At 58.9% G+C, this 23,800-nt stretch overlaps 1 protein-coding gene across 9 annotated transcripts in view; it reads left to right on the top strand.

The window, feature by feature from the left end:
• Positions 1 to 23,800, top strand: part of GTF2IRD1 (GTF2I repeat domain containing 1) — a 112,673-nt gene that overhangs the window by 34,192 nt on the left and 54,681 nt on the right. For 7 of the 9 annotated variants that reach the window (XM_049699855.1, XM_049699859.1, XM_049699854.1 and 4 more), the window contains exons 2-10: positions 715 to 843; positions 3,514 to 3,655; positions 6,523 to 6,678; positions 8,483 to 8,666; positions 9,479 to 9,789; positions 10,868 to 10,957; positions 12,361 to 12,444; positions 17,200 to 17,383; positions 22,931 to 22,956. In XM_049699855.1, coding sequence (XP_049555812.1) covers positions 721 to 843; positions 3,514 to 3,655; positions 6,523 to 6,678; positions 8,483 to 8,666; positions 9,479 to 9,789; positions 10,868 to 10,957; positions 12,361 to 12,444; positions 17,200 to 17,383; positions 22,931 to 22,956 — 1,300 coding nt within the window. In that variant the 5' untranslated portion in view covers positions 715 to 720. The remainder of the gene's footprint in view (positions 1 to 714; positions 844 to 3,513; positions 3,656 to 6,522; positions 6,679 to 8,482; positions 8,667 to 9,478; positions 9,790 to 10,867; positions 10,958 to 12,360; positions 12,445 to 17,199; positions 17,384 to 22,930; positions 22,957 to 23,800) is intronic. The other 2 variants (XM_049699860.1, XM_049699858.1) reach the window with 2 other exon arrangements.

The following is a 23,800-nucleotide window of genomic DNA, read 5'->3' as shown; positions in this document are numbered from 1 at the left end:
TGGCCGCTGAGCCTGCGCGTCCGGAGCCTGTGCTCCGCAACGGGAGAGGCCATAACAGTGAAAGGCCCGCGTACCGCAAAAAAAAAAAAAAAAAAAAAGCTAAGGGGGCAGTCAGTAGATGCCAAAGGGGCCAGGGAGGGCACTCAGGGAGAACAGAACTGGTGACAGCTGAGGAGCCGTGAAGGATGTCCGTATGTTTGGAGGATGGTGACACTTAGAGTGCCTAGAGCATGGGGTATAAGGAGGAGTTGAGGTGAGGGACAAGAGTCTAGACCCTTGAATACCAAGCTGAGGAGTCAGGAGCTAATGTGGGCAGCAGGGCGCTATGGAGGGTGTGTGGGCAAGGGAGGGCCATGGCCAGAGGGGTGTGCGTGGGGAGAGTTGGCGTTTAGGGCCTGCCGGGCACACTGCTTGTGGCTTTGACTCTGGGGGTGCAGACTCGGGAGACGTGCCCTGAGGCACCCGCCTCCGTTATCCTGCTGTCTGTTCCCACACCTGTACGGGCCGTGTGCAGGTGCTGTGTGTCCAGGCCTGTCAGAGCTCAAACCCCATCATGCATGTAAGACCCTTAGGGGAAGAAAAGGCCAGCTCTTGATTTGTCCCACCTGGGAAGTCCAGGTGGCCTTGGGGATCCCGGGGGCCTGGCGGGTTAGTGGTGGCATGCCACGCCGTATGGCCCACGGCCACCTCCGCCTCTTCCCTTCCTCCATCCAGGCGACCATGGCCTTGCTGGGAAAGCGCTGCGACGTCCCCACAAACGGCTGTGGGCCTGACCGCTGGAACTCCGCCATCGCCCGCAAAGACGAGATCATCACGAGCCTCGTGTCTGCCTTAGATTCCATGGTGAGGGCCCCTGCCGCCCCTGGAGGAGCGGGGCAGCCAGCCTTCGTAAGCTCCGCTGCTCACAGGAGCCCTCGCCGGCCTGAGCCTCAGAGTCCCCGTCTGCTATGAGGCCTGTCTGCCGACGCCGGGGGTGGGGGGCTTACGTGAGGTCAAGTGTGTGGGACTCCAGCCCTCGCCCCCTCGCCCCGTCTTTTTTCGTCACCTCTTATTACAGTTGACGTCCCGTCCCTGGGATGGTCACAAGTCTGCCTCCCAGCAGGTCACCTGGAGGGTAATGTGTCAGTGATTCATTAGAAAGCTGTCACCCCCGTTGTTAAAGCCAGGGCTGTAACTGCATCACTCCTCTGACAGCCTTGCCTCTATACCTAAACCTATAGCAGTTTATCCCGAATGAGAAAATAACAGGGAATTCCCTGGCGGTCTAGCGGTTAGGACTCAGAGCTTTCAGTGCCAAGGGCCCGGGTTTGATCCCCAGTGGGGGAACTAAGATCCCACAAGCTGCATGGCTCAGCCAAAAAAAAAAAAAAAGAGGGAGAGAGAAAATAATAACGTCATTTTCCTGTAGACTTTTCCTGGGGCAAGTTCTGTGATAGAGGGTAGGCAGGTGTCTTAAAAAAAAAAAAAAAAATTCTGTCTGGCATCAGGTAGCTGCACCCCCTGCATTTTGGTTCAGTGAAGTTGAACTTCAGAGAGGGCAGTACTTTGCCTGATGTCACACAGCATGATCAGTTTTTAAAGTGGGCTCCCAGGGGCAAAGTCTACAGTTTCCCAAGGACAAAGGGCCTCCCTCCAGGCTATTCCAGCTGCAGGCAGCTCAAAGGCTGCTTAGGTGGTATTTGGGGCAGAGGTGGTAGACACTCCTGGGAAGGCCAGCTGGGTTTGACCCCTCCCCTGTACAGAGTGGCCTTCATGAGGAGGGGAGGCCCCAGGAGCTCAGCCCTGTGCCGGTAGCAGTGTCAGCTTGGTGTGGTGGTGGAGGTACAGTTGACACAGGCAGCGATGGCCAATGCCACAGCCACTAGCCACATGTGACAGTCGATATTTAAATTGTAATTTGTGAAAATTAAACAATTCAGTTACTCCATCACACTAGCTTCATTTCAAGAGTTCGGTGGCCACACGTGGCTAGTGGCTGTGGTATCAGACAGTGTAGAAATAGAACATTTTCATCATTGCAGAAATTCCAGGGTCCAGTGCTGGTCTAGAGGGTCTTTCAGAGGCTTCTTGGAGGAGCCAGTGACCCTGTAGCTGTCCTGGTGGCATGAACAAGACAGGCTCGCCCCACCCTGCGACAAGACCTTTACAGGTTTCCTGAGGGACCTCGTGGGTGACAGCGGCACTTACTTGGCAGTGACTTAACGCCGGCACCCAGCGGGCCTGGGGCCAGGTTCTCAGGCGGCCTGCAGGAAGATTGGGGCCAAAGTGCTGTCCGTTCATCACCTCCTCCCGCCCAGTCTCAGACCCTTTTCCAGGCATTTCCTCCTGACCCCCATTCTCTGTGCCTTTGGGTGAATCTACTCCCTGCTGTGGCCTCAGCTTCTTCAGCTGAGAAGTGACCATGCAGCGCAGGGAAGGCTCTCCTCCAGCTCTGCTGGCCACTCCTTGGAAACGGTTGAATCCGTTTATCGTCTTTGTTATACGGTGTTGCCACAGGGCAAGGGAGCAGTGGGGTTTGGTTTTCATCTTAGAGAGGCGGAAATGAACACCATCCCTGCCCCCAGGAGCTCCCGGGGGACAGTCCTGCTGGCCCTGAGATGTCCCCAGCTTCCTCACCGGAGCGACTCCAAGCCGGAGCTGGCACTAAAGGCATGATCACGGCTCAGAGAGGTTGTAGAACCTGTCCTAGATCACACAGCAGTGGAACTGCGATTAGAAGCCAGGCTTCCCGACTGTCCGCAGAGCGCTAACTCAGATAAAAACCAGCATTTATCAGGCACCGACCGTATGCCACGAGCTTTGCAGGCAGGGTTTTCCCAGTGAAGTAAGCCTGAGATGCTGGTGGTCTTGGTCGCAGGGCCCCCTGTGTTAGGGCTTCCTGTGCAGTAGGCCTGCCAATCTCAGCTCTGGGGCTGCAAAAAGAACCTCTTTGCCTCATACCCACACGGGATGCCCCGGTTTAGAGACTTCTTCCCACCACCCGGGCCCCATTGAATCCCCACAACAAGCCCATTACAACTCTGGGAGCTGGGCCGCTTGTCCGCATTCTACACATTTGGAAATGGGGGCCCAGAGAAGGGCGTGACCTGCAGGAAGAGGCCGATGCAGGACTGAAGCCTGGATCTGTCTGTGCCTTGGTTCTCCTGGGACCCCTCCCACCTCCTCATCCAGGACTTGGAGAGAGCCCAGGACAGGATCATTCCTGAGGCTGGGGCCAGGCCCGAGGCAGGAAGCCCCCCCCAGAGCAAGGAGGAGGAAGGGGCACAGGCCGCGTCCTCCTCCAGCCCCTGTAACCTTGTCTTCTTCCCCTGACCTTGGCCAAGCTCTGTGGGTGTCGTTCGTTCATTCCCGCTGCAGTCTAAGACCCAGAACGCTGGGACGGTGACCTCTCCCTGGAGCTGCTGGTGGGATCTCCGGCAGCTGGGAGCTCACCTCCCACCCCCCAAAGCTGGCACCGGGGGTGTCCGGAGTGGGGGGTCCTTCCGCCGGCTCACAGCCCTGCTCCCCCGGCAGTGCTCAGCGCTCTCCAAGCTGAACGCAGAAGTGGCCTGTGTCGCTGTGCACGATGAGAGCGCCTTCGTGGTCGGCACCGACAAGGGGAGGATGTTCCTGAACGCCCGCAAGGAGCTGCAGTCAGACTTCCTCAGGTTCTGCCGTGAGTACCCGGGGCTCCAGAGGGCCAGTCCCCACTGTCCCCGAGGGGAGGAGCTCTGGCGCGTTGCTGGGTCCCTGGAGCAACACCGGGTGGCCCTGTGTGGGAGGAGGCACTGGGCAGGAGGGGCTGCCGCAAGCTTCCCAACGTGGCGTCGTCAGGGGCGGCCACGGTTTTCGTTGGAGTCACACAGCAGCCCCTCGGCCGATAGAGACTCCGGGCAGGCCAGACCCAGCTGCCTCCTGTGCTCGTGGACAGAAGGGGACACTGTGGCCCAGTTCCTGTGCGGCCCTGAGGCAGGGACCCAGCGCACGTGCTCAGCTAATACTTACTGAGCGCCTGTGGTGGGCGACACCCTTTGAGCACGAACTCGCTTATCCTGACGTCAGAGGCTGGCGCTGACCCTGTTACAGTAGCAGAATCTCGGAGCCGCCTCCTGGTGGCCCGTGGGGATGAAGTGACTGAGGACTTGTCCGGCACGTAGGAAATGCTCTAGAAACGGGAGCAGTTAGGGATGATGTGATAAATAGAGCCACGGGCTGGGCCACGTGCTGGGGCTGTTTACTGTTCCCAGCAGGCTCGGGAAACAGTCATCACCGGTTTACAAATGAGAAAATGAGATGCATTGAGTGTAACCATAGGGGACACACAGCTGACGAGTGATGGAGGTGGAGTTTGCTCTTTCGGCTGCAACCCTTCAAAACGGGGGATGCAGGGACTTCCCTGGAGGTCCGGTGATTAAGACTCCACGCTTCCAATGCAGGGGACGCGGGTTCAAGCCCTGGCTAGGGAACTAAGATCCCACATGCTACGTGGCACAGCCAAAACAAAAAAAACGAGGGATGCAGCATGGGCACCCCCGGGACTCCTGCCAAGGGGTCCTGCTCGCTCCCGGAAGAGACCAGCCCCAGCACTCAGAGCTGTGAGCCGGGACCCCCGAGGCAGAGGGGTCGTTCTGAAGCCCCCACCTCTTCAATGCTACCTAGGCCGTCAGGGCCCCTCATAAGCAGCCCCGGGCTCTGCACTCTCTCCTCCAAGCATCCCTGGTGCTCACCAGGCTGCACTGTGCTGAAGTGCACGTTCCCCGGCTCTGTGTGTCCCTGCTCACCACTGCCTTTTGTCCCTGCTGTTCCCCACCTGGAAGGCCCTCGCTCCTCCCCTCTGCCTGGCAGACGCCTCCCCAGCCTCCAGACTGACATCCCTCCCGCCCCGGCCCCATCGGTGCCCCTCCGCCCCAGCGCCCATGCCTGACTGCCCCCCACCCCTTGCAGCTTCCTGTGCCCTAAACTTCCATCCACGCCTATGCCCCAGCTTAGCGGTGAGCTCCCGAGGCAGGTCAGCTTCCCCTTCATGGTGGATTAAGTTCTACGGGGTTAGAGCCTGGGCGGGCATTCTAGCCCAGAAGTTGGGACTCAGAGATCTTGGGGTTAAGAGCAGGCCCTAGAGGCAGACACCTGGGGCCACATCCTGGCTCTGCCAGCTGCTGCCTGCTGGACCTCAGCCTCTTCACCTGTGAAAGGGGAGGACAGTGCTACCCTGTCCTGGGTCGATCTGAGGATTAAACGAATTAATACACGGCGAGCACGTAGAACAATGCCTGGCACTTAGTTTACACTCACTAAACACCAGCTGTTGTTTTTCGCACCGTTATTAGCATTTCCATCACCCGACCCCGGCCTGGGCCTGGACCCTGGGATCAGCCATTTCTGGGAAGGCTGTTCCCCCCCAACACACACACACACCGTGCTGGGGCGTATCGTTACTGGGGTCCAGCCACTTCCCCAGCCAGCCCCCTCTCCCACCCGGCCCTCAAAACCTGTACCCTCTCCAAGGTTGGGCAGGGGGCTGGACCGGTGTAGGGTGGCCAGTGGCAGGGTCCTGTGGCCCTAGATGGCCAGGCTGGGAGCCAGACTGGGGCCTGGGGCAGGTGCACCTGGCTTCCCAGAGCCAGGCAGATCTGCTATTTATAGCACCGGGAACTTGGCTGGTCTATTTCAAGCTTCTCAGGTCCCAGAGGAGAGCACACTCCAAGCTGGGAGGGGCACCCCCAAGCCCTCTTCTCATCCCCTTTCCAATGCAGTGCCTAGCATCTTCCCAACCCAGGGATCCAGGGACACTCCCAGGCCCCCACCCTGGCCCAGCCTGGCATGAACCTGCCTCTTCCCAGACCCTCAGCTTCCTGGTGGGGTCCCCATTGTCTCCCCATTTGGCAGAGCAGAAAACTAGGGCCTCAACTGGTTAATTCAGAAATAGGTGATGGGGGACTTCCCTGGTGGTCCAGTGGCTAAGACTCCATGCTCCCAGTGCAGGGGGCCCGGGTTCGATCCCTTGTTTGGGGAACTAGATCCCACGTGCATGCCGCAACTAAGAAGTCTGCATGCCGCAACTAAGAGTCCACATGCCGCAACTAAAGAGCCTGCGTGCTGCAACTAAGACCCGGCACAGCCAAAATAAATAAATAATAAATAAATAAATATTTTTAAAAAAAGAAAAGAAAAAAGAAGTAGGTGATGGAACAGACATTCGTTGAACCCCAGTTCTGAGCCAGCCCATCTGGTCTCTCATGAGAGCTCACAGACTGAGGCCCAGAGAGGGAAGGGACTTGCGTAAGGTCACACAGCGAGTTAGAGGTGAGCAGGGATGAATGCCCTCTGCTGGGCACTGGGAACCCTGAGGTAAGCAGCCCTGGCCCTAGGCAGGGCGGTTGGGGCAGGCCTTACTCACCCACTTATTCTTCCTTCATTCATCCACTTGCACGCCGTGTTGGGTGCCCAGCTACAGGGCTTAGCACAGGGCAGGGACATCCCAGCTCACTGGGCTGGTGGTGTGATGAGTACTCACCATGGCCCCGCATGCTCTGTGTCCCACAGGAGGGCCCCCGTGGAAGGAGCCGGAGGCAGAGCACCCCAAGAAGGTGCCTCGGGGTGAGGGTGGCAGCCGGAACATCCCACGGTCTGCCCTGGAACATGGCTCGGACGTGTACCTTCTGCGGAAGATGGTAGAGGAGGTGTTTGATGTTCTTTATAGTAAGATCCTTCCTCATTCCATTTGGGGCCCCCAGGCGGGTGGGAGCCCCCAGCCCTGCCCAGAGGAGGAGGCCCCCTCCTGCCCCACTACAGGCCCTGGGCGGAACCTCAAGGCGTGGGTTCCTTCTCTCCCCACCCCCAGCCCTCCCTCGTTCTGCATCCCCAGGCGTGGATCTGCCGTCCCAGCCCCGTTCCCTGAACCACCATCCCTACCACCCCTGCCCTGGCGCTGCTCACTGCTCCCTCGTGCCTCGAAGAGGCCCCAGGCTTGCCCTGGTCTGCTCGCCACCAGCCCAGCTCCCTGCTGTCCCCACCTGCCCTGTGACCAAGGGCATGGTCCCAAAGCACAAGTCTGACCACAAAGCTCTTCCCTCCGCTGCCTGCTCGGGCTCCCTGTCACCCTGGGCGTGGCCTCAGACCCTACCACGGCCCGTCCCCAGCCCCCTCCAGCCACGCTGACCCACCTCCTATTCTCCCGCTCATTCTGGCTTCATTTCACACCTGCTGTGACCTTTGGGCCGACCTTCCCCTCCTCTGTCTGGTGGACGCCGCATTGCTCTCTAAGGCTCAGCTCCAGGAAACCCCCAGCTCTGAGCTGGGTTAAGGCCTCCTCTGGGCACCCACTATGCCCTGTGTCCTCACTCGCCCAGTTGCTCTCCAGGATCAGGGACTGTATCTGCTCTTTCTGCTGTTCCTAGCCTGCACTTCAGAGCCCAGCAACAGCGGGCTCTCAGAGGGTGTTTGTTGAATGATTGAGTGAAGGCTAACTGCCCAGCCAAGTACTACCTTTGGGGTGGAAGAGGGGAGGGGACAGGCAGGCCTGGTCTCCCTTGGGAAGTGTCAGGTTGCAGAGTCTCTGGCCCAGTGGTGACCTTCACACTCCCTGGGTGACCTCATGCGGGTCCCTTCCGTCCCTAAGGGTCCCACCCCATGATTTCTAATTTGCTTTATTCCTTTCTTTGGTTCTGTGGAGCAAAGGTCGGGGTGGGGTGGGGGGACTCCTGTCGTTGTCTAGATGTCAGGAGGAGGCCAAGAGGGGTAGGGGGCCCGGAGGCCCTGGTGGGCATGCTGGCCCCGGGGACGGGAGGACTTGTCACGCGTGGTTGGCTGTGCCTCTGCAGACGCTTTTGCCAGATGCAGGGTTCACGCCCAGAGCCCCCTGCACCCCTGCCCACTCTGCCCTGACCCCCCTTGCCTGCCTCGGGCAGAATCAGAGGTGATTATGAGGGGAGGGGCTTCCTTCTGGCTCCAGGTGGGAGGCAGCAGACGTCTGTGAGCCCAGATGCTCGGCCCTCCCTCCCCTCCCCCCTTCCCGCGTGCTCAGCAGCTTCTCATCCTGTCTCTCCTCTCTCTTCTGCTTCCTCTCCATTCCTCTCTTCCTTACCTGCCCTCCTCTCCCTCGCTTTCCTTTTCCCTTCCTTCCTGTGGCTGTTTTCTTGCGGTTTCTCTCCCTCACCCCTCTCTCCTCACCCCCTGCTCGCAGCCCTGGGGCCTGCTTTCCCCTCCACCCAGATGCCCAGAGAGGAGAATGGCAGGGGAAGCAGGGAACCCCCTCGATGGGGCAGCCCCAGCCCTCAGGTGCAGGCCGCAGGCCCCTGTCCACAGCCCCTGCCGCCCCCCTCACCGCCGGCAGGGGCTTATTCTGTGGGAGGTTTGCAGTGAAGGGGCCTCTGGGGTCCTGTTTCCTGGGGATCCGGCACCACAGGGCGTCACTCAGCGCGGTCCCAGCTCCGGGGCGCGCCCCGTGCTCACCACAGCCCGGCTGCCGTCTCATACTAGGCCCCCTCCTCGACCCCTCCCACAGGCGAGGCCCTGGGCCGGGCCAGCGTGGTGCCGCTGCCCTACGAGAGGCTGCTCCGGGAGCCGGGGCTGCTGGCTGTGCAGGGGCTGCCCGAGGGCCTGGCCTTCCGGAGGCCGGCTGAGTACGACCCCAAGGCCCTCATGGCCATCCTGGAGCACAGCCACCGGATCCGCTTCAAGCTCAAGAGGTGAGTGAGGCAGCCCGCCTGGGAGCGGCCCGGGGCCGGGTGGCTGGACCCCGGGGGCCAGGCCGGGCCGGGCGATGACCTGCTTCCGTGCGGGCTCAGCCACTCGTGGCCGCTTGTCCTGCCCAAGGGCAGGGGACTTCAGACTCCCACAGGGGACCCTGGTTGTAAGAGCTCCCAGTCCGATGGCAGAGGCAGAAACTCAGTCACAGAGCATGCTCTGAGCCGGGTGTGGAGTCACGAAAGTCTTCCCCGGGGGACTTCTGTGTTGCAGAGAGGCTTGTTTGGGGAAGAAATAGCCCCAGTAGCACTCCAGGTATCAGGAACAGCCCGTGCAAAAGCAGGAGGTGGGAAGCCACATCGTGGGTGCTTGCTTGGGTTGCCAGCCGAGGGCTCCATTAGGGACTGACGGGCCATGAGGTCATGGAGGCTGGGCCGGGGAGGGTACTGATCTCTGGGGCAGCCAGGAAGCAGCCTGAGGGCTGAACGTGGCCTGTCAGGGCTCGGGCACCGGGGCCGGCCAGTGCACGAGCGATGCATTAGGGGGTGCGAGACGATCAGCTGCAGCTGAAAGGATGTGATTGGTGGAGAGGGGGCACAGAGGCCAAGGGGCAGGGCCCAGGTCCTTGGATGGCCCAGCCGTGTGGCCCTGGGCACGTCACACCCCCACGCGGGCCTGCACCCCGACCTGTAAAATGGGGACTGGTCATGCATACTTCACGGGCTGTCGTGTTCTGCAGAGGGAGGGCTCGGGGAAGACATACCCCTGGTGGGACAGGTGGATGAAGCTGTCTTGTGTCCTTTCCTTCACCCAGGCCGCTCGAGGATGGCGGGCGGGACTCGAAGGCCCTGGTGGAGTTGAATGGCATCTCCCTGATAGCCAAGGGGTCTCGGGACTGTGGCCTGCACGGCCAGGCCCCCAAGGGGCCACCCCAGGACCTGCCCCCAACCGCCACCTCCTCGTCCGTGGCCAGCTTCCTGTACAGCACCGCCCTTGCCAACCGCACCGCGCGGGAGCTCAAGCAGGAGGCACCCGCCTGCCCTCTTGCCTCCAGTGACCTGGGCCTCGGCCGGCCCGGGCCTGAGCCCAAGGCCCCCACTGCCCAAGACTTCCCAGACTGCTGTGGTAAGCTGCTGCTGGGACTCCCGAGTCTGGGGGGTGGGGTGGGTGGGACAGAGGTCACTCATGCAGGGGCAGCTTCCCAGGGCGGGTCGGGGTGCTCAGGCCTGCAGGGGGCACGTCGGAGCAAGGAGCTGGGGCGGGACAGAAGGTGTGGTAGCTCGGACTCAGTCAGACCCCGGGCCTCTGCCCAGTCATCTGTGAACAGTATCCTTGCCTGGGACCAAGAGATGCCCGAAAGGACTCCCAGGGGAGTCTATGGAGGGAGAGAGTAGACATGCTAATCAGGTACGTGCATTTAATGAGCACCTACTACCTCCACCCAGCGTGGATTCGGGGTACTGGAAGCATAAGAAAAGGAACAGCTGGACATGAGAAAGACCTGTGTCCATATTTTGGCCCCTGTACTTAATGGTTACGTGTCCCAGGGCAAATCTCTACCTCTTTGAGCCTCAGTTTCCTCATCCGTAAAATGGAGATGCCAATAGTACCTGTCTCGCTGGGCTGTTATCATGATGAAATGACAGAGCACGTTAGAAATGCACATTCTCAGGCCCAGCCACAGCCCTGCTGAATCTGGCACTTTGGGGGCGGGGTGAGCCCCAGCTGCCTGCAAACTGACGCGTCCACCAAGTGTTTCCGATGGGTGCTCAAGTTTGAGAACCTCTGTATTAGAGCACCGAGTCCAGTGCTTGGCACAGAGTAGGTGCTTATAAGTTATACTTAACTGTTATTGTTATTATGAGAAGGAGAAAAAAGGACACCCCCTCCCCACCACAGCCATGAGGGCTGAGCAGGGGGATGGGACTTACATGCCTGAAACAAGTGTCCCCATCTGTAAAATGTGACCTGGGACGTCCTGCCCCCCCCGATCTGCCATTCGGGGAGCACACTCTGCTAAAGGATGTCTCGGGCCTCTGGTCAGGGAACTTGCCTTGAGTTCATGATCACACGGCTCAGTCCTGGGTTCTCCCTGGTGGGGGAGACTGTTACCCCAGAGCCCCAGCCCACGCACTCAGGCCAGATCTGGGGAACCCCTCTTGGGGCCCACCTGGAACCTGTACCTTTCCGCTCCCTTGTCCAGGACAGAAGCCCACTGGGCCTGGCGGTCCTCTCATTCAGAACGTCCATGCCTCTAAGCGCATCCTCTTCTCCATCGTCCATGACAAGTCAGGTAGGACAGTGCCCGTGGCAGCACCCTGACCAGAGTGGGGATCCAGGACTGGGGTGGTGCTTATTACTGAAATGGATGTGTGTCCACTGGGTCTTTGTGAGAGAAAGGAGGAACGGCACCGCACAAGGGACTTGTGAGTGAAACCAGAGTGAAGCCAATATATAATAGTTACATATTGCTGCGTGCCAAATTGCCCCCAAACGTAGCTTAAAATGACAAGCATTTATACCTTACGGTTTCTGTGGGTGAGAATTCGGGAGCAGCTTAGCTGGGTGGTCCTGGCTCAGAATTCTCAGGATGTCAGCTGGGGCTGTGATCATCTGAAAGCTCGATTGGGGCTGGAGGATCCACTTCCAGCTCACGCATGTGGCTGTTGGCAGGATACCTATTCAGGGCTGCGTAAGTGTCCTCAAAACGTGGCGACTGGTTTCTTGGAGCTAGTGATGTGAGAGAGAGTAAGGAAGGAACCACGTCTTTTATGACCCAGCCTCAGAAATCACTGTCACTTCTGCCATATCCTACCCATTAGAAGTCAGGAACTTGGTCCAGTTCATACCCAAGGGAGAGAGAGGAATTAAACTCCACCTCATGAAGGAACAAGGGTCAAAAAAATATGTAGACAGATTTTAAAAGTACCACACAGAACAGAGAACCAGAAGGTTTGGGATTCATTTGTACCAAAAAGGGATGTAGTGAGACTTTCCAGCAACTTTGCCTTGTGGAGGTCTCAGCCTCACCTTCAGTGAAAGGTTCTTTAAGAAACCTAGTTTCCTGGGATCAGAATGGAGACCACCACTGCCACAAACAAGCTGCATCCCAGGCAGGGAGGGGACCTGGATGTCCAGGCAGAACGGCATTGTGGGAGGCCGTGGTGGGCAAGAGATAAAAAGCAGAGATAGGATCTCACCAGATACTAGCTGGGTGATCTCAGGCAAGTTACTCAGCCTCTCTGAGCCTCAGTTTTCCCACCTGCAAAATGGGAATAATATCTATTTCCGCACATTGTCCTGAGGGATTAACTAGGATATTATACATATTAAGTGCTTAGCACAGATAAGTACGTAATAAATTAAAGATGTTCCTTTTATAATTTTAATGAACCAAATGATCGCTCTAGTTATTAATATTAAATTGAAGCAGAGGCTTTGGTTTTATGGGAGAGGCCAGCAGGGCTGAGGGTTCGAGGGACTCCAACAGGGCCAAAGCTGGGTGAGACCCCGGGTGCACAAGGCATGAGGGTTAGGTTTTCAAGGTCAAGACTCAGGAGAGGCCCAGGATGGACTGGATGGACTGGCTGAGCCTGCACAATATCTGCTGCCGTGGGGGTGGACAGAGAGGCAAGAGGCAGCCAAGCCATGGGGTCCCTGCTCCGACCCTCACTTGTACCTCCTGTGTTTTGATAGAGAAGTGGGACGCCTTCATAAAAGAAACCGAGGACATCAACACGCTCCGGGAGTGTGTGCAGATCCTGTTTAACAGCAGATATGGTGAGTGGGCAGCGCGGCCCGTGGTGTGGCCCCAGCAGCGCACTGAGCATCTCATTGTGTGGCAGTCACTCGTGTTCCCCAGCATGACGGTGGCAGCCATATGCTGGCATCATGCGCCGTCAACGCAAATGTCATCTCCTGTCTGGGTAGGGGGTGGTTGTGTCAATATTTCCCTTCCAGATTCTCCAGGGGGCGGGACTGATGGCAAAGCCCCAGACCTTGGCTCACCTGTGGGAGGCGGGCCGCTTGGGGGGGCGGTGGCGACCATCCGGGAAAACGGCTGTTGGCCTCTTGTGCCTGCAAGTCCCCCACGCACCACCCTGTCTCCTGCCTCCTCACCTTTGCCCGTGCCGTGCCCCCTGCCCAGCGTGCCCTTTGCACGTATTGCGGGCAGACTCCTACCTGTTCATCAAGACTCAGCTCTTAAAGCTCTGATGGTTTCCTCTCTGTTCCATGTCGCACACTTGATGCGCCTTGTCTGTATCTGTCCCCGTGAAAGCCAGGACAGCACCGGCCCCTCTGTGCCCCCAGCACCCAGGACAGAGCCGAGCTCAGAGCACGTGTCGGCTCACTGCACTGTGGGCAGCAGACACAGGTGGTAACCGGGGCAGGGGTGCCCTCCACGTGGTAGAGCTTCAGCCAAGTGCAAAGTGTGGCCACTCGTTGGCTAGACGGCAGGGGCTGGACCAGATGGACCTGTAAGCCCTTCCCGCTCTGGGTCCTGGGACCCCCGAGTGCCCTCCTACACCTGGTCTCCTTTGTCCCCTCAGCAGTCCTCGCTCACTCTCACTTATTCGCTCAGCCTCTGTTGCGCTCCGTCTATAAGCCCCGCTCAATGGTCAGACGCAGCGTGGCTCTGGCCGGGGTGGGTGGCTCTCAGTCACCGCGGAGATGACGCAGGTACCCACAGATCACTCATCACGCAGGCGTGATGTCATTGAACCCCACTTGAATCGCGCAGCCCCTCTCTGGGGCAGCCCCTCTGCACGATGGGACCAAGGGAGGGGGCTGGGGGGAGGGGCACCACCCAGAGCTGCAGGGACAGAGAGGAGGGTCCCGGGCCGCCTACATGTGCGGGTCAGGGGAGAGCACTGCCCTGGGAGTCCACGGACACTCGCTGGATGCCCTGCAGATGGCCAGTCTCCCTGCCTAACATTGGCTTTCTCACCATGAGCAGACCAGACGTGCCGGGGTAGGGCTTCACTGCCCTCCCTGCCCCCCCTCCCCTCCTGCTTGGCTACGAAAAAGCCTCTCTCTCTACTCAACAACACTTCTGACAGCAGGAGTGTGGGTTTTCCACGCCACGCAGCCCTCCAGTTCTCTGTGGCCACCAGCTGGGGGCCCTACAACTCGATTCAATTCTGACCCTAACTCCCCGGAGTTACACAGGTGCCTCCCCAGGTGAAGGGCTCAGTGCCCCAAGGCAGCACCCCACTTCAGATGCCAGTCACAGGTAGTGGGTCCCCAGGGTACCCACACTTCCATCCAATTTGGCTGCACACCCGTATGGTTCCCAGGACCCTCCTCCGCGGGTTTGGCAGTTTTCCATAATGGCTCACAGAACTGAGGGAGGAAACACTTTGCTTCTCTTGACCTGTTTATTACAAAGGGTACAGATGAAGAGGTACATGGTGAAAGGTCCGGAAGGGTCTTGAGCACAGGGGCTTCTGTCCCCATGGAGCCTAGGGTGCACCAGCCTCCTGGCACGTGGAAGCTCTCTGAACCCCTTCGGTTAGAGTTTTTACAGAGGTTGCATTAAGTGGGTGTGATTGATTTAACCGTTGGCCATTGGTGATGAGCTCAGCCTCCAGCCCCTGTCCCCTCCCAGGAGTGGGGGATGTTTCCAACCCTCTAATTGCGTTTTTGGTTTTTTTTTTTAATTAATTAATTTATTTTTGGCTGCATTGGGTCTTCTTTCTTTAACTTTATTTTTAATTTATTTAGTTTTGGCTGCCTTGGGTCTTCGTTGCTGCACGTGGGCTTTCTCTAGTTGCGGCGAGCGGGGGCTACTCTTCCTTGCGGTGCGCGGACTTCTCACTGTTGTGGCTTCTCTTGTTGCGGAGCACAGGCTCTAGGCACACGGGCTTCAGTAGTTGTGGCACGTGGGCTCAGTAGTTGTGGCTCGCGGGCTCTAGAGCGCAGGCTCAGTAGTTGTGGCACACAGGCTTAGTTGCTCCGCGGCATGTGGGATCTTCCCGGACCAGGGCTCGAACCCGTGTCCCCTGCATTGGCAGGCAGATTCTTAACCACTGCGCCACCAGGGAAGTCCCTCTAATCGCGTTTTGAGCCCCCTACCTTGTGCCAGGCACTCAGACCAACTCTGGTCTCAAGGTGCTTCAGCAAGTGGCTGAAGGTGGGTCTGCAGTACACGCAGTGGTGCACGGTAGTACGTTCGAGTATGTAGTAACGTGCAGGGGTGGGGGCCCTCAGAAGGGGAGGACGGCTCAGAGAAAGGTGAGGTTTCTCGATAGGCCTGGGGAGTCAGGGGAGGCTTCATGGAGGAGGTGTTCTTTGATCCACCCTGGGGCCTGGGAGGCTTGGTCACGTGGGCTCGGTGGGCTGGGCCATTCTGGTTGGGGTGGGGCTGAGCGAGGCCCCATACTGCAGGGGGCTGTCTGTACCCAAGTTTCTCCCCTCCCTCCCTAGACAGGTGTGAGCAGGGCGGGGAGTAGGGAGAGGGGAGCTGGGGAGGGCTGGCTCTGTCCACATTGGGTGGGTTCTGCCCCACCGCTGCGGGCATGGCAGCTGCCAGTCTTCCAGTCTGTCGTGCGTGCTGGATGTTTCCAGAATGTTGAGCCTTTCCTAGAGGTCGGCACTTGGGCCCACCACCATGGCCAAATCCAAGGAGGAGTGTCGGGCTTGGGGTGGTTGAGACCTTGCCCCTCCTCAGGCCAGAGCTCCCTCTGAGCTGTCCCTTCCGCTGCCCTGGGGAGAAGCTGCTGCCCGCCGCCCCGCCCCCATGAGTACTGGGGGTTCCTGTGGCAGGGCTGGGGATGTTTGGCAGCCTGAACAGTCCTGCAGATCCAGGACGAGCAGGTCCTGCTCCTGGTTCGCCCTTTCAGCTACCAGCTCCGGGCCAAGTGGGCCCGCGATGTTGCTGGGGGTGCAGAGGGGGGAAAAAGAAACAGAAAAGACATGGGGGGAGCCCCAGCCTTGAGGAAGCCGCAGTGTCTCTGTCACCCGGGGGGGGGGTTGAGATTACACCAGGGTCTAAGGGTTGTGCATGGCGGCTCCATCCTCCTCTTCCAGGTGGGCAGCAGCTGGAGGCTGCGCGGGCTGGAGCTTTTGTGCCCTGGGCTGAAAAGACAGGCCTAGCAAGTCAGATGAACCCGAGGGGAGGTGGATTCACGTAGACTCGAAGAAGCCAAGAGCCCGTCGCTCAAGTGCTGGGGCTGGGGGGTGGCTGGTGACGCTGGGGTTCGGGGGAAGAGACGGTTTGACGGCTGCTGAGATGGTGAGGGTTTAATTAGACGATGAGCTAAGTGTGACTTCACAGTGAGACCTGGCTGCCAAAGCCTCCAGCGCAGGCCTGGGCCGCATCAACAGAAAAGCAATCTTGGCGGTGCCCCAGGGAGGGCCACAGGCAGGCGACTCTGCCCTGCCCCGGTCCTGGCATGACTGCAGGGGTCCGGCTGTGGGCTGGCCTTGTCAGAACACAGACACATCCTGGTGTGGCCCGAGGAGCCAGGCCAGGACGGGGAGGGGCCTGAGGAACAGTGAGGAGACGTGGAACCCTTGGGACAGGTTGGAGTGACCCTTGGGAGAGGCAGGAGTGAAGGGGACACCCAGCTCAGCTCGCCTCCCAGGCCTTGGGGCCCCATGAAAGTACCATCAAGCACATAGTAGGTGCTCAAGAAGTATTTGGTGAGTGAATGAATGAAAAGGAGGAGCTGGGGTGTATGAGTGACTGAAATGGCACAGGACTGCACCTAATGGTTTGGAGGAAAAGAGCAAGTAACCACTTCCTGAGCTCGGGTTCTGTCTACACTGCTGTTGACAAAGCTGTCGGCTTCCAGCGGTGTCTCCTGTCACTGACGAGTGAGCAGAGTGCTGGGCCCCTCCCTGGAGGAAAGGGCACACCTGTACAACTGGGAGCATCCTGCCAAGAGTCCACCTCCAGCCTGGAAGCTTCCCTCAGCCGCTCATTCACTCCCAAATATGCAGGAAGCAGCTGCTACGTGTCCTGCCCTATTTAGGTTCCAGACAGTGAACCAACGCACAGTGAATATGTTTGTAACGTCAGATTATGATAAATGTGGGATGAAAAACAAAGCAGGGTGGGCTAGGGAGGGATGGAGGGGGCTGTTTTAGGCTGGTGAAGTGACATTTGAGCAGATGCTTGAATGGAGAGAGGGAGGGAGGGAAGGGTATGGTGATCTGGAAGAAGAGTGTCTGAGTAGACAGAAGAGCAGGTGCAAAGGCCCTGGGATGAGTGCGCGCTTGGCGTGTTAGGGAAGCACCAGGGAGGCCAGAGAGACCGGGGTGAGCAAGTAGAGGGGTGAAAGATAAGGCCAGAGGTGATGGGGTCCTGGTCACGTAGGGCCTTGTAGGACTTCGGCCATCGCTGAGTGGGAGGGGAGCCTATGGGCCTTTTTTAAGAGAGTAGTGATGTATTTGGTGTTTCAGGAGGATCCCTCTGGCTGCTGAGTGGCCAGAGTGGTGCCTGGGAGGTGGGAGGTGGTGATGACCAGGCCCTGGGGCCCTGCATGTCCCGCAGCCTCCATCCCGCGTTCAGCCTTGCCGTTGCCCTTCCAGCGGAAGCCCTGGGCCTGGACCACATGGTCCCCGTCCCCTACAGGAAGATCGCCTGCGACCCGGAGGCTGTGGAGATCGTGGGCATCCCGGACAAGATCCCCTTCAAGCGCCCCTGCACCTACGGGGTCCCCAAGCTGAAGCGGATCCTGGAGGAGCGACACAGCATCCACTTTGTCATTAAGAGGTAGGGGGTGGGGTGCAGGGGGGCAGGGCTGGGCAAGAGGGCGACGGCAGGCACGAGGCAGGCCCTGGGGAGGCAACAGGGGTCAGGAGCGGAGCGAAGGGGTTCTGTAGCCTGACAGCTGCGTGGCCGCCTCCTTCTGGCCTCTTTTGAGTATTGAATGGAGAAATGGAGGCACAGTGCCTGACCCGAGTAGGCGCTGGCTAAGCTCTCAGAGGTGTTTTCCTGCCACTGAAGAAGACCTGAGGCCTTTGTACTTACCTCCCTTCAGAGAGGAGCCCACCTGAGCTCAGGTGGGGCTGGGCCAGCCTCTCCCTTTCTGCACCTCCCATCGGACTACCCTGCCTGCTGGTAGTTTGTCCACCTTTCCTGTCTTCCCAGGTGGCCAGTTTCCCTGGTGCAGGTGCGGGTGGGCGGGAGAAGGCAGAGCACTATGGACTCTGGAACTGCAGCCCCTTCCCCCCGGCCTGCTGCCACCCACCCCCCAGGCTTGTCTCCCAACTCCCACAGGGGGCTTTGTCCTCACAGCTGGCCGGACTCACCAGCGAGCGGGCATCCCCAGGCAATGCCAGGCTTCCTGGGATTGCTTCCTCCTAAATAGTTAGAGAGGGAGGGGGCCAGAGGCCATGCCGTCCAGCCCCCTGCCTCCAGCAGTACTGCCTGCGTCGGGCCCTTCCCAGGCATCCATTCTGGGAGCCCGCTGAGGGCGTGGCTCCCAGCGTGTGCACGCGCCCACGCGCCTGCTTGATTGTTTGTTGCCCTAGACTGTAAGCAGGGACGGTGTGGCTCGTGGCTGAATCCCCAGCGCCCACAGCAGTCCCTGGCATGCAGGAGATGCCAGTCCATATCTGTGGAATAAAAGGATGGATGGATGAAAGTGCTTGTCCAAATTTGGACTCAGGCCATCTAACTTGTTAGAGCTTAGGAAATAAACAGGGTAATAGGAGAGAGAAAAATGGTGGGTGGGTGAGGAGGAGACCTGTTTAGGGTGGCCCGGGGGCCTCTGAGACAAGGTCCCATTGGTTAAGCCAGAGCTGGGAGGTTGAGAAGGGCCACCTGCACCCAGCTGGGCAGTGTCTGGGCAGAAGAATTGACCTCAGTGAGCAGCCCAGACGGCTGGGGTGCAAGAGGGTGGGGATTGACCCTGAGAGCGTGGAGTTGTTCTGAGCCTTGGGAAGGACCTCTGCAGGGTTGCTGGATGCCAGAGCTGGGGTCTGCCCGGCCCCCTGGCTGCTGGGGGAGAACGGACTCTAGAGAGCAGAAGCAGGAGACTGGCGAGGAGGCTGCTGCAGCCGTGGGCCAGGCCAGCGTGGTGGGCACAGGGAGAGAGCGGCTGGGTTGGGGATGGAATCTGAGCGGTGACGGGGTGTGCTGGTGAGTGGACCGTGCAGGTGGGGAGGGGAGTGGGGAGGAAGGGTCACCCCCATGTTTCTGAGTGAGTTCACCTTGGAGGAGATCAGGAGATGGAATTTTCAGAAGCCCAGCTGAGAGGTCAGAAGCTCGTGAGGGAGGTCTGGGAGTTAGAGATGAAAATCTGAGAGTTGGCAGCGTGGGCCAGGAAGGGATCACGGGCAGGAGAGAAATAGAGAAGAGAGGGGCAATTCCCCGGCGGTCCAGTGGTTAGGACTCCACTCTTGCCTGCTGAGGGCCTGGGTTCAATTCCTGGTCAGGGAACTAAGATCCCACAAGCCATGCAGCGTGGCCAAAAACAAAAAAAGAAAGAAAGAAAGAAAAGAGAAAAGGTGGAGAGGACTCAGATGGACTCTGGGATCCCCACGTTAGAGGCTGGGGCCGCCAGCAGAGGAGGCTGAGAGTGGCCAGGGAGCTGGGCGGGCGTCTCACTGCCACCGAGGGAGGTGACTCTGAGAGTCAGCTCTGACTGTGGGGCACGCCTGCTCAGAACCCTTCCCCACTCCCCCACTCTCCGTGAGCCCCGGTGTAGCGGCTCCCAGGGTACCACAGTCCAGCCCGTCAGCAGCCACCGTGCCCGCCTTAGTGCTGCTCCGCCTTCCCTCCTGTTTCTCTGAACTCCTGCCTCCTCACGTGCCTCCAGCCATCACTGAAGCCCTTTCCTTTGCCTGGAGCTGCTCCCCGCCCTCCTTCCCACCTGTCCTGTCTTTCAAGGCTCACTATTCTGTCTAGAAGCCCTCCCCTGTCCTCAGTCGGAAAGAATTTCCCCCTTCCGCAGCAGATGGCTTCTTCCCCCCATCCGCGTCCCCACCAGCCCCCCATCACCCTGATCACTGGCGGCAGTGGGACCACATCTGAGCCACCTCTGTTCCCTCTCAACCTCTACCAGGGGTCCCACTTGATAAATCATTCTGGAGGTGGATTTGAAATCATTCGAGGGAATTCCCTGGCGGTCCAGTGGTTAGGACTCTGCACTTCCATTGCTGAGGGCCTGGGTTCGATCCCTGCCTGGGGAACTAACATCCCGCAAACCGAGTGGCGTGGCGGGGCCAAAAACAAAATCATTCGGCCTTCTGTCAGGTAGTGCCTCCTGTTGTCTAGCTTAAGTCTCTCTTGCTGCTGCCTAAGTCCTTTTCCTTCAGTTGACTCCTGGTAGCAAGGGAGGAGGCTAGGAGAGCAGAAAGCAGCAAGGGCATCCCAGTGACCCCTTACATTCCTGGCCGTGGTGTTTGAGTCCTCACTGTGGCTGACCTTCATCTCCCTCTATCCAAACTGTAGGTCGTTTAACCCTTCACTAGTATTTGCCAGGCGCCTCCTGCAGGCCCAGCCCTTCACTGAGCTCTACTGAGGACTTCACGAAACAGCAGGCACAGTCCCCATCTGCCCCCAGGGGCTACCGCGAGTCATGGGGGGTGGTCACTCCTGTGATGAGTCCTGGGAGCATCAAACAGCATGTTTCCAGGTGTAGACTCGATGGCATCTGAGCAGCAAGCCTGTGGGGCTTCCTGGAGGAGGAGGCTTGGCGTCAGGCCGACTGGGCTTGAAGCCACACAGCACGTGAAAACCTTGGCTAGCGCTTCTCTTCTGAGCCTCAGTTTCCTGATTTGTAAAAATAGGGACAATGATGCCCTATTCCTCAGGTTTTTCTCAACATAGTATGAGGAGGTAGACATAACATACCTGGCATGAAATAGATGCTCAATAAACGCGAGTCTTCTCCCTTGACCTCATCTCCTTCACGTATAGAGAAGTAGTTAATCAGTGCTGACAACCCGGGTTCAAATCCTGGCCCTACCGTTTTCCAGCTGTGTGTCCTTGGGCAAGTTACTTAACTGCTCTGCTTTACTTTCCTCGTCTATAAAATGGGGCTAATGAGGCAAATTCCCTGGCGGTCCAGTGGTTAGGGCTCTGCGCTGCCACTGCAGGGGGCATGGGTTCGATCCCTGGTGGGGTAATTAAGATCCCACATGCTGCACCGTGTGGCTAGAGAATAAAATAAAATAAAATGCGGCTAATGATTGTTCAGGCCCCACAGTGCTGATGGGAGACGACATGGACGTGAGCCAGGTGCTTAGAACAGAGGCTGCTCCTTTCTGAGCCCCAGTGCATTTTCACTGTTGCACATCCCAGCCTCGTCAGGGAGACATTTGAGATCACATCTGCGATCGTCCTAGCAGAAGGGAGTCAGAGAACAGAGAGCTTAGGAAGCAGCCAGGAGGGGGAGTTGCCACCCCAGCCCAGGTGTCTGCAGTGCGGGGGAGGTCAGGGTGCTCTCCTGACAAAAGGGAGAAGCCCCTCGACAAAGCCTGTGGGTCTTGTTATTAGTGGAAGGGGGCTTCCTGGCCCCTGGGTCCCCAGTCATGCCCAGCCCTGACCCCTAAATGCCCGGTTTCTACCAGGACACAAGCCCAGAGCGAGAGGCTCTGAGTTCACGTGTGTCGGTTCTACCTAAGGGAGGACTTCAGAGGGAAAAGTGTCTGGAGGGGGTCCTAGAACTCTGCAGTGTGCAACAGCGACCCTTGTTCAGTGCTCATCAGGTGGGCCTTCCAGGCCGGGCAGCCCATGAGGGCGTCTGTCACAGCATCGGAGCCACGTCAGATCAGACTTTCTCCCTGTCATCCGTCTCCCCGCTCCCCGCCCACCAACTCCACTAGGAACTGCAGGCCAAGGTGTCACACCCCCTCCCTTGTGCTCCCTGATAAGTAAATATAACCATAAATAATAAAACCTGCTGTTAATGCAGGGAGCCTCCCCGTCACTGGGTGGAGCTGAGGAAGCGTGCCTCAGAGTGGAAGCCAGTTCTCTCCAGAATTATTCCCTGTGGCCGCTTCTCGGCCTTGGGGGACCCAGACGAGCATGAACCTCCAGGAACAGTGGGGGAAGCTTGCGCCTCTCAGAATAAGAACAGGATGCCGTGCCTGGGGTCTCACCGCCCTGGTAACCCACACGCTCTACCTTCTGTCACTGACCTTTTCGCCTCTGTTTGAATTTCCCTCTGGGCCCGGCTTGGGCACTGTCGGCCCCCTTGTATTTGGACTCAGACAAGCGGGACTTCATTTGTCCCATGTCGCCTCTGGGGGTGCCAGTTTAGGGGCCAAAGCCCTGTCCCCTTGTCCAGCCGCTCCATGGCACGCAGGCTCTGCTGCAGGCCCCCCAGACCAGCTGCCTGAGGCTCCCCAGCCCGCTGGGAGCCACCCTGGTGGGGTCTGGGAGCAGAGCAGAAAGAACAGCAGCCCTGCAGGTAGGCAGCCAGGTGATCCCAGCTCCCTCGCTGACCTTTACTCCATCCTCGTTTTCCAGGAATAAGAACTCCAGGTGTCTTATCAGGATGACTCAGGAGTCCCCAAATGGCCCCTGGGCCCCTAGCCATCCCCCCTCCAAGCCATCCTCTGTGTGGTGATGGAGTGATCTGAGGGTGCCATGCGCCCTGGGGGCTCCCCGTAGCCCACGGTGTAGAGACCACATGCCTGGGCACAGCACGGAAGGCTGGTCACCTCCCACAGGACGCCTCCAGCCGGCCAGATGGAGCTGCCAGCCCTCCCTGTGCCTTTACCTGGACAACCTCTCAGCCCTCCCACCTGGGCTCGCCATCCCCAACTCCGTGAAGTCTTTCCTGACCCCCTCCCTGCTTGGGTCCCCTTGGCTTCTGAGACAAACCGGAGGGGTCCCACACGTCACGCTGTGAGGCTGTGATCTGGAACGCTCCTGGCTCGTGCCACCGACAGAGCTTCCTGGGAGCAGGGCCTACCCCTTGCCTGTCGCTGAGACACAGGGGGTGGTGGGTAAAGGTTGCGGAGCCCCGGTGGGGAAGGGGTGTGAGTTATCTGCCAGCTGTGGCCGAGGAGAGCTCAGGGCCGGAGGAAGCCCCGCCCCCCACCCTGGGCTGTTGAGATGAATAGGTTGGACCCTCCGGGACCCCCACAGGGGCTGGCCAGTGCCTTCCCTGGCTGTGGAGAAATGGTTCGGGATGTCTGGTTGTTTGGGGGTATCTGGCTGTTCCGGACCGTGCCCTCTTCTGCCCCCATGTGAGGCCAGCCCGGTGCCCAGTTCTGCAGCCATGCATGTGGGACTTGAGTGACCGTCACTGAGGGGACCTGGAGGCCGGCTCCCCTCTCATGCCCATCTCTCCTCTCTCCCCAGGATGTTCGATGAGCGAATTTTCACAGGTATGTGTGGGTACCGTCTAGTCTGTTCTGAAGCCACCAAGCTGATGCCCCCAAGAGTGCTTGAGCTGCCACCACACCGGACCCGAGGGAGCCTGGGTGTGGCTTCTGTATCCGGGGGCCCCAGCTCCCAGGCGCAGACAGACTGTCAGGACATCCCCTCCAGACATGGGAAGCCCTGGATGGGGAATAATAAAGCTAACATTTGCTGAATTCTAACATGTGATGGCTACTCTCCTAAGCTGTTAGCATATTTAATTTTAATTTAATTTAGTTTTCAACAGTCCTATAAAGTGGGTTCTGGTTTTTTCCCTGAAGTCTAGCTAGTGAGCACTGGGGTCTAGATGCAAACCGAAGTGCCCAGGCCATGACCAGTGGGTGGCCTGCCTCTCAGGAGGAAGAGGCGGACTCTGCCAGGTGCAGCAAAGGGAGCACGGATCTTGGGGTGCAACACATCTGAGTCCCAATACCAGCCCTACCTCCCCCCAGCTTTGGGACCTTGGGCACGGTCATGTGGGCCTCAGTTTCCACATCTGTGAAAAGATAAGAGCACCATCCTCTGGGTTCCTGGGATAACTAAATGAGAGAATGGTCCCATGGTACAGCCTTGGGAGAGACTCGGTCCCTTTCCCAAGGGCTCCCTCAGCCCCAATAGCATAGCCCCTGTCCTGAGGTCAGGACAGCCGTTTCTGGCTTCTTCCTCCTGCCAAATCCTCTGAGATCCCGGTCATCCTGATTCCTCATCCCAGGGGAGGCATCTCTCCCTGGACCCCTTCCTGGCTTGGCTGGACATGGAGGCCACAAGAAGGAGGGACAGAGGCCAGACCACACCTGAGGGGTGCCCCCA

Source organism: Orcinus orca, chromosome 16, assembly GCF_937001465.1.
Source record: "Orcinus orca chromosome 16, mOrcOrc1.1, whole genome shotgun sequence".
Lineage (NCBI taxonomy): Eukaryota > Metazoa > Chordata > Mammalia > Artiodactyla > Delphinidae > Orcinus > Orcinus orca.
Note: the sequence above shows the minus strand (reverse complement) of the source record. Positions and strands in the feature narration are given on the sequence as shown.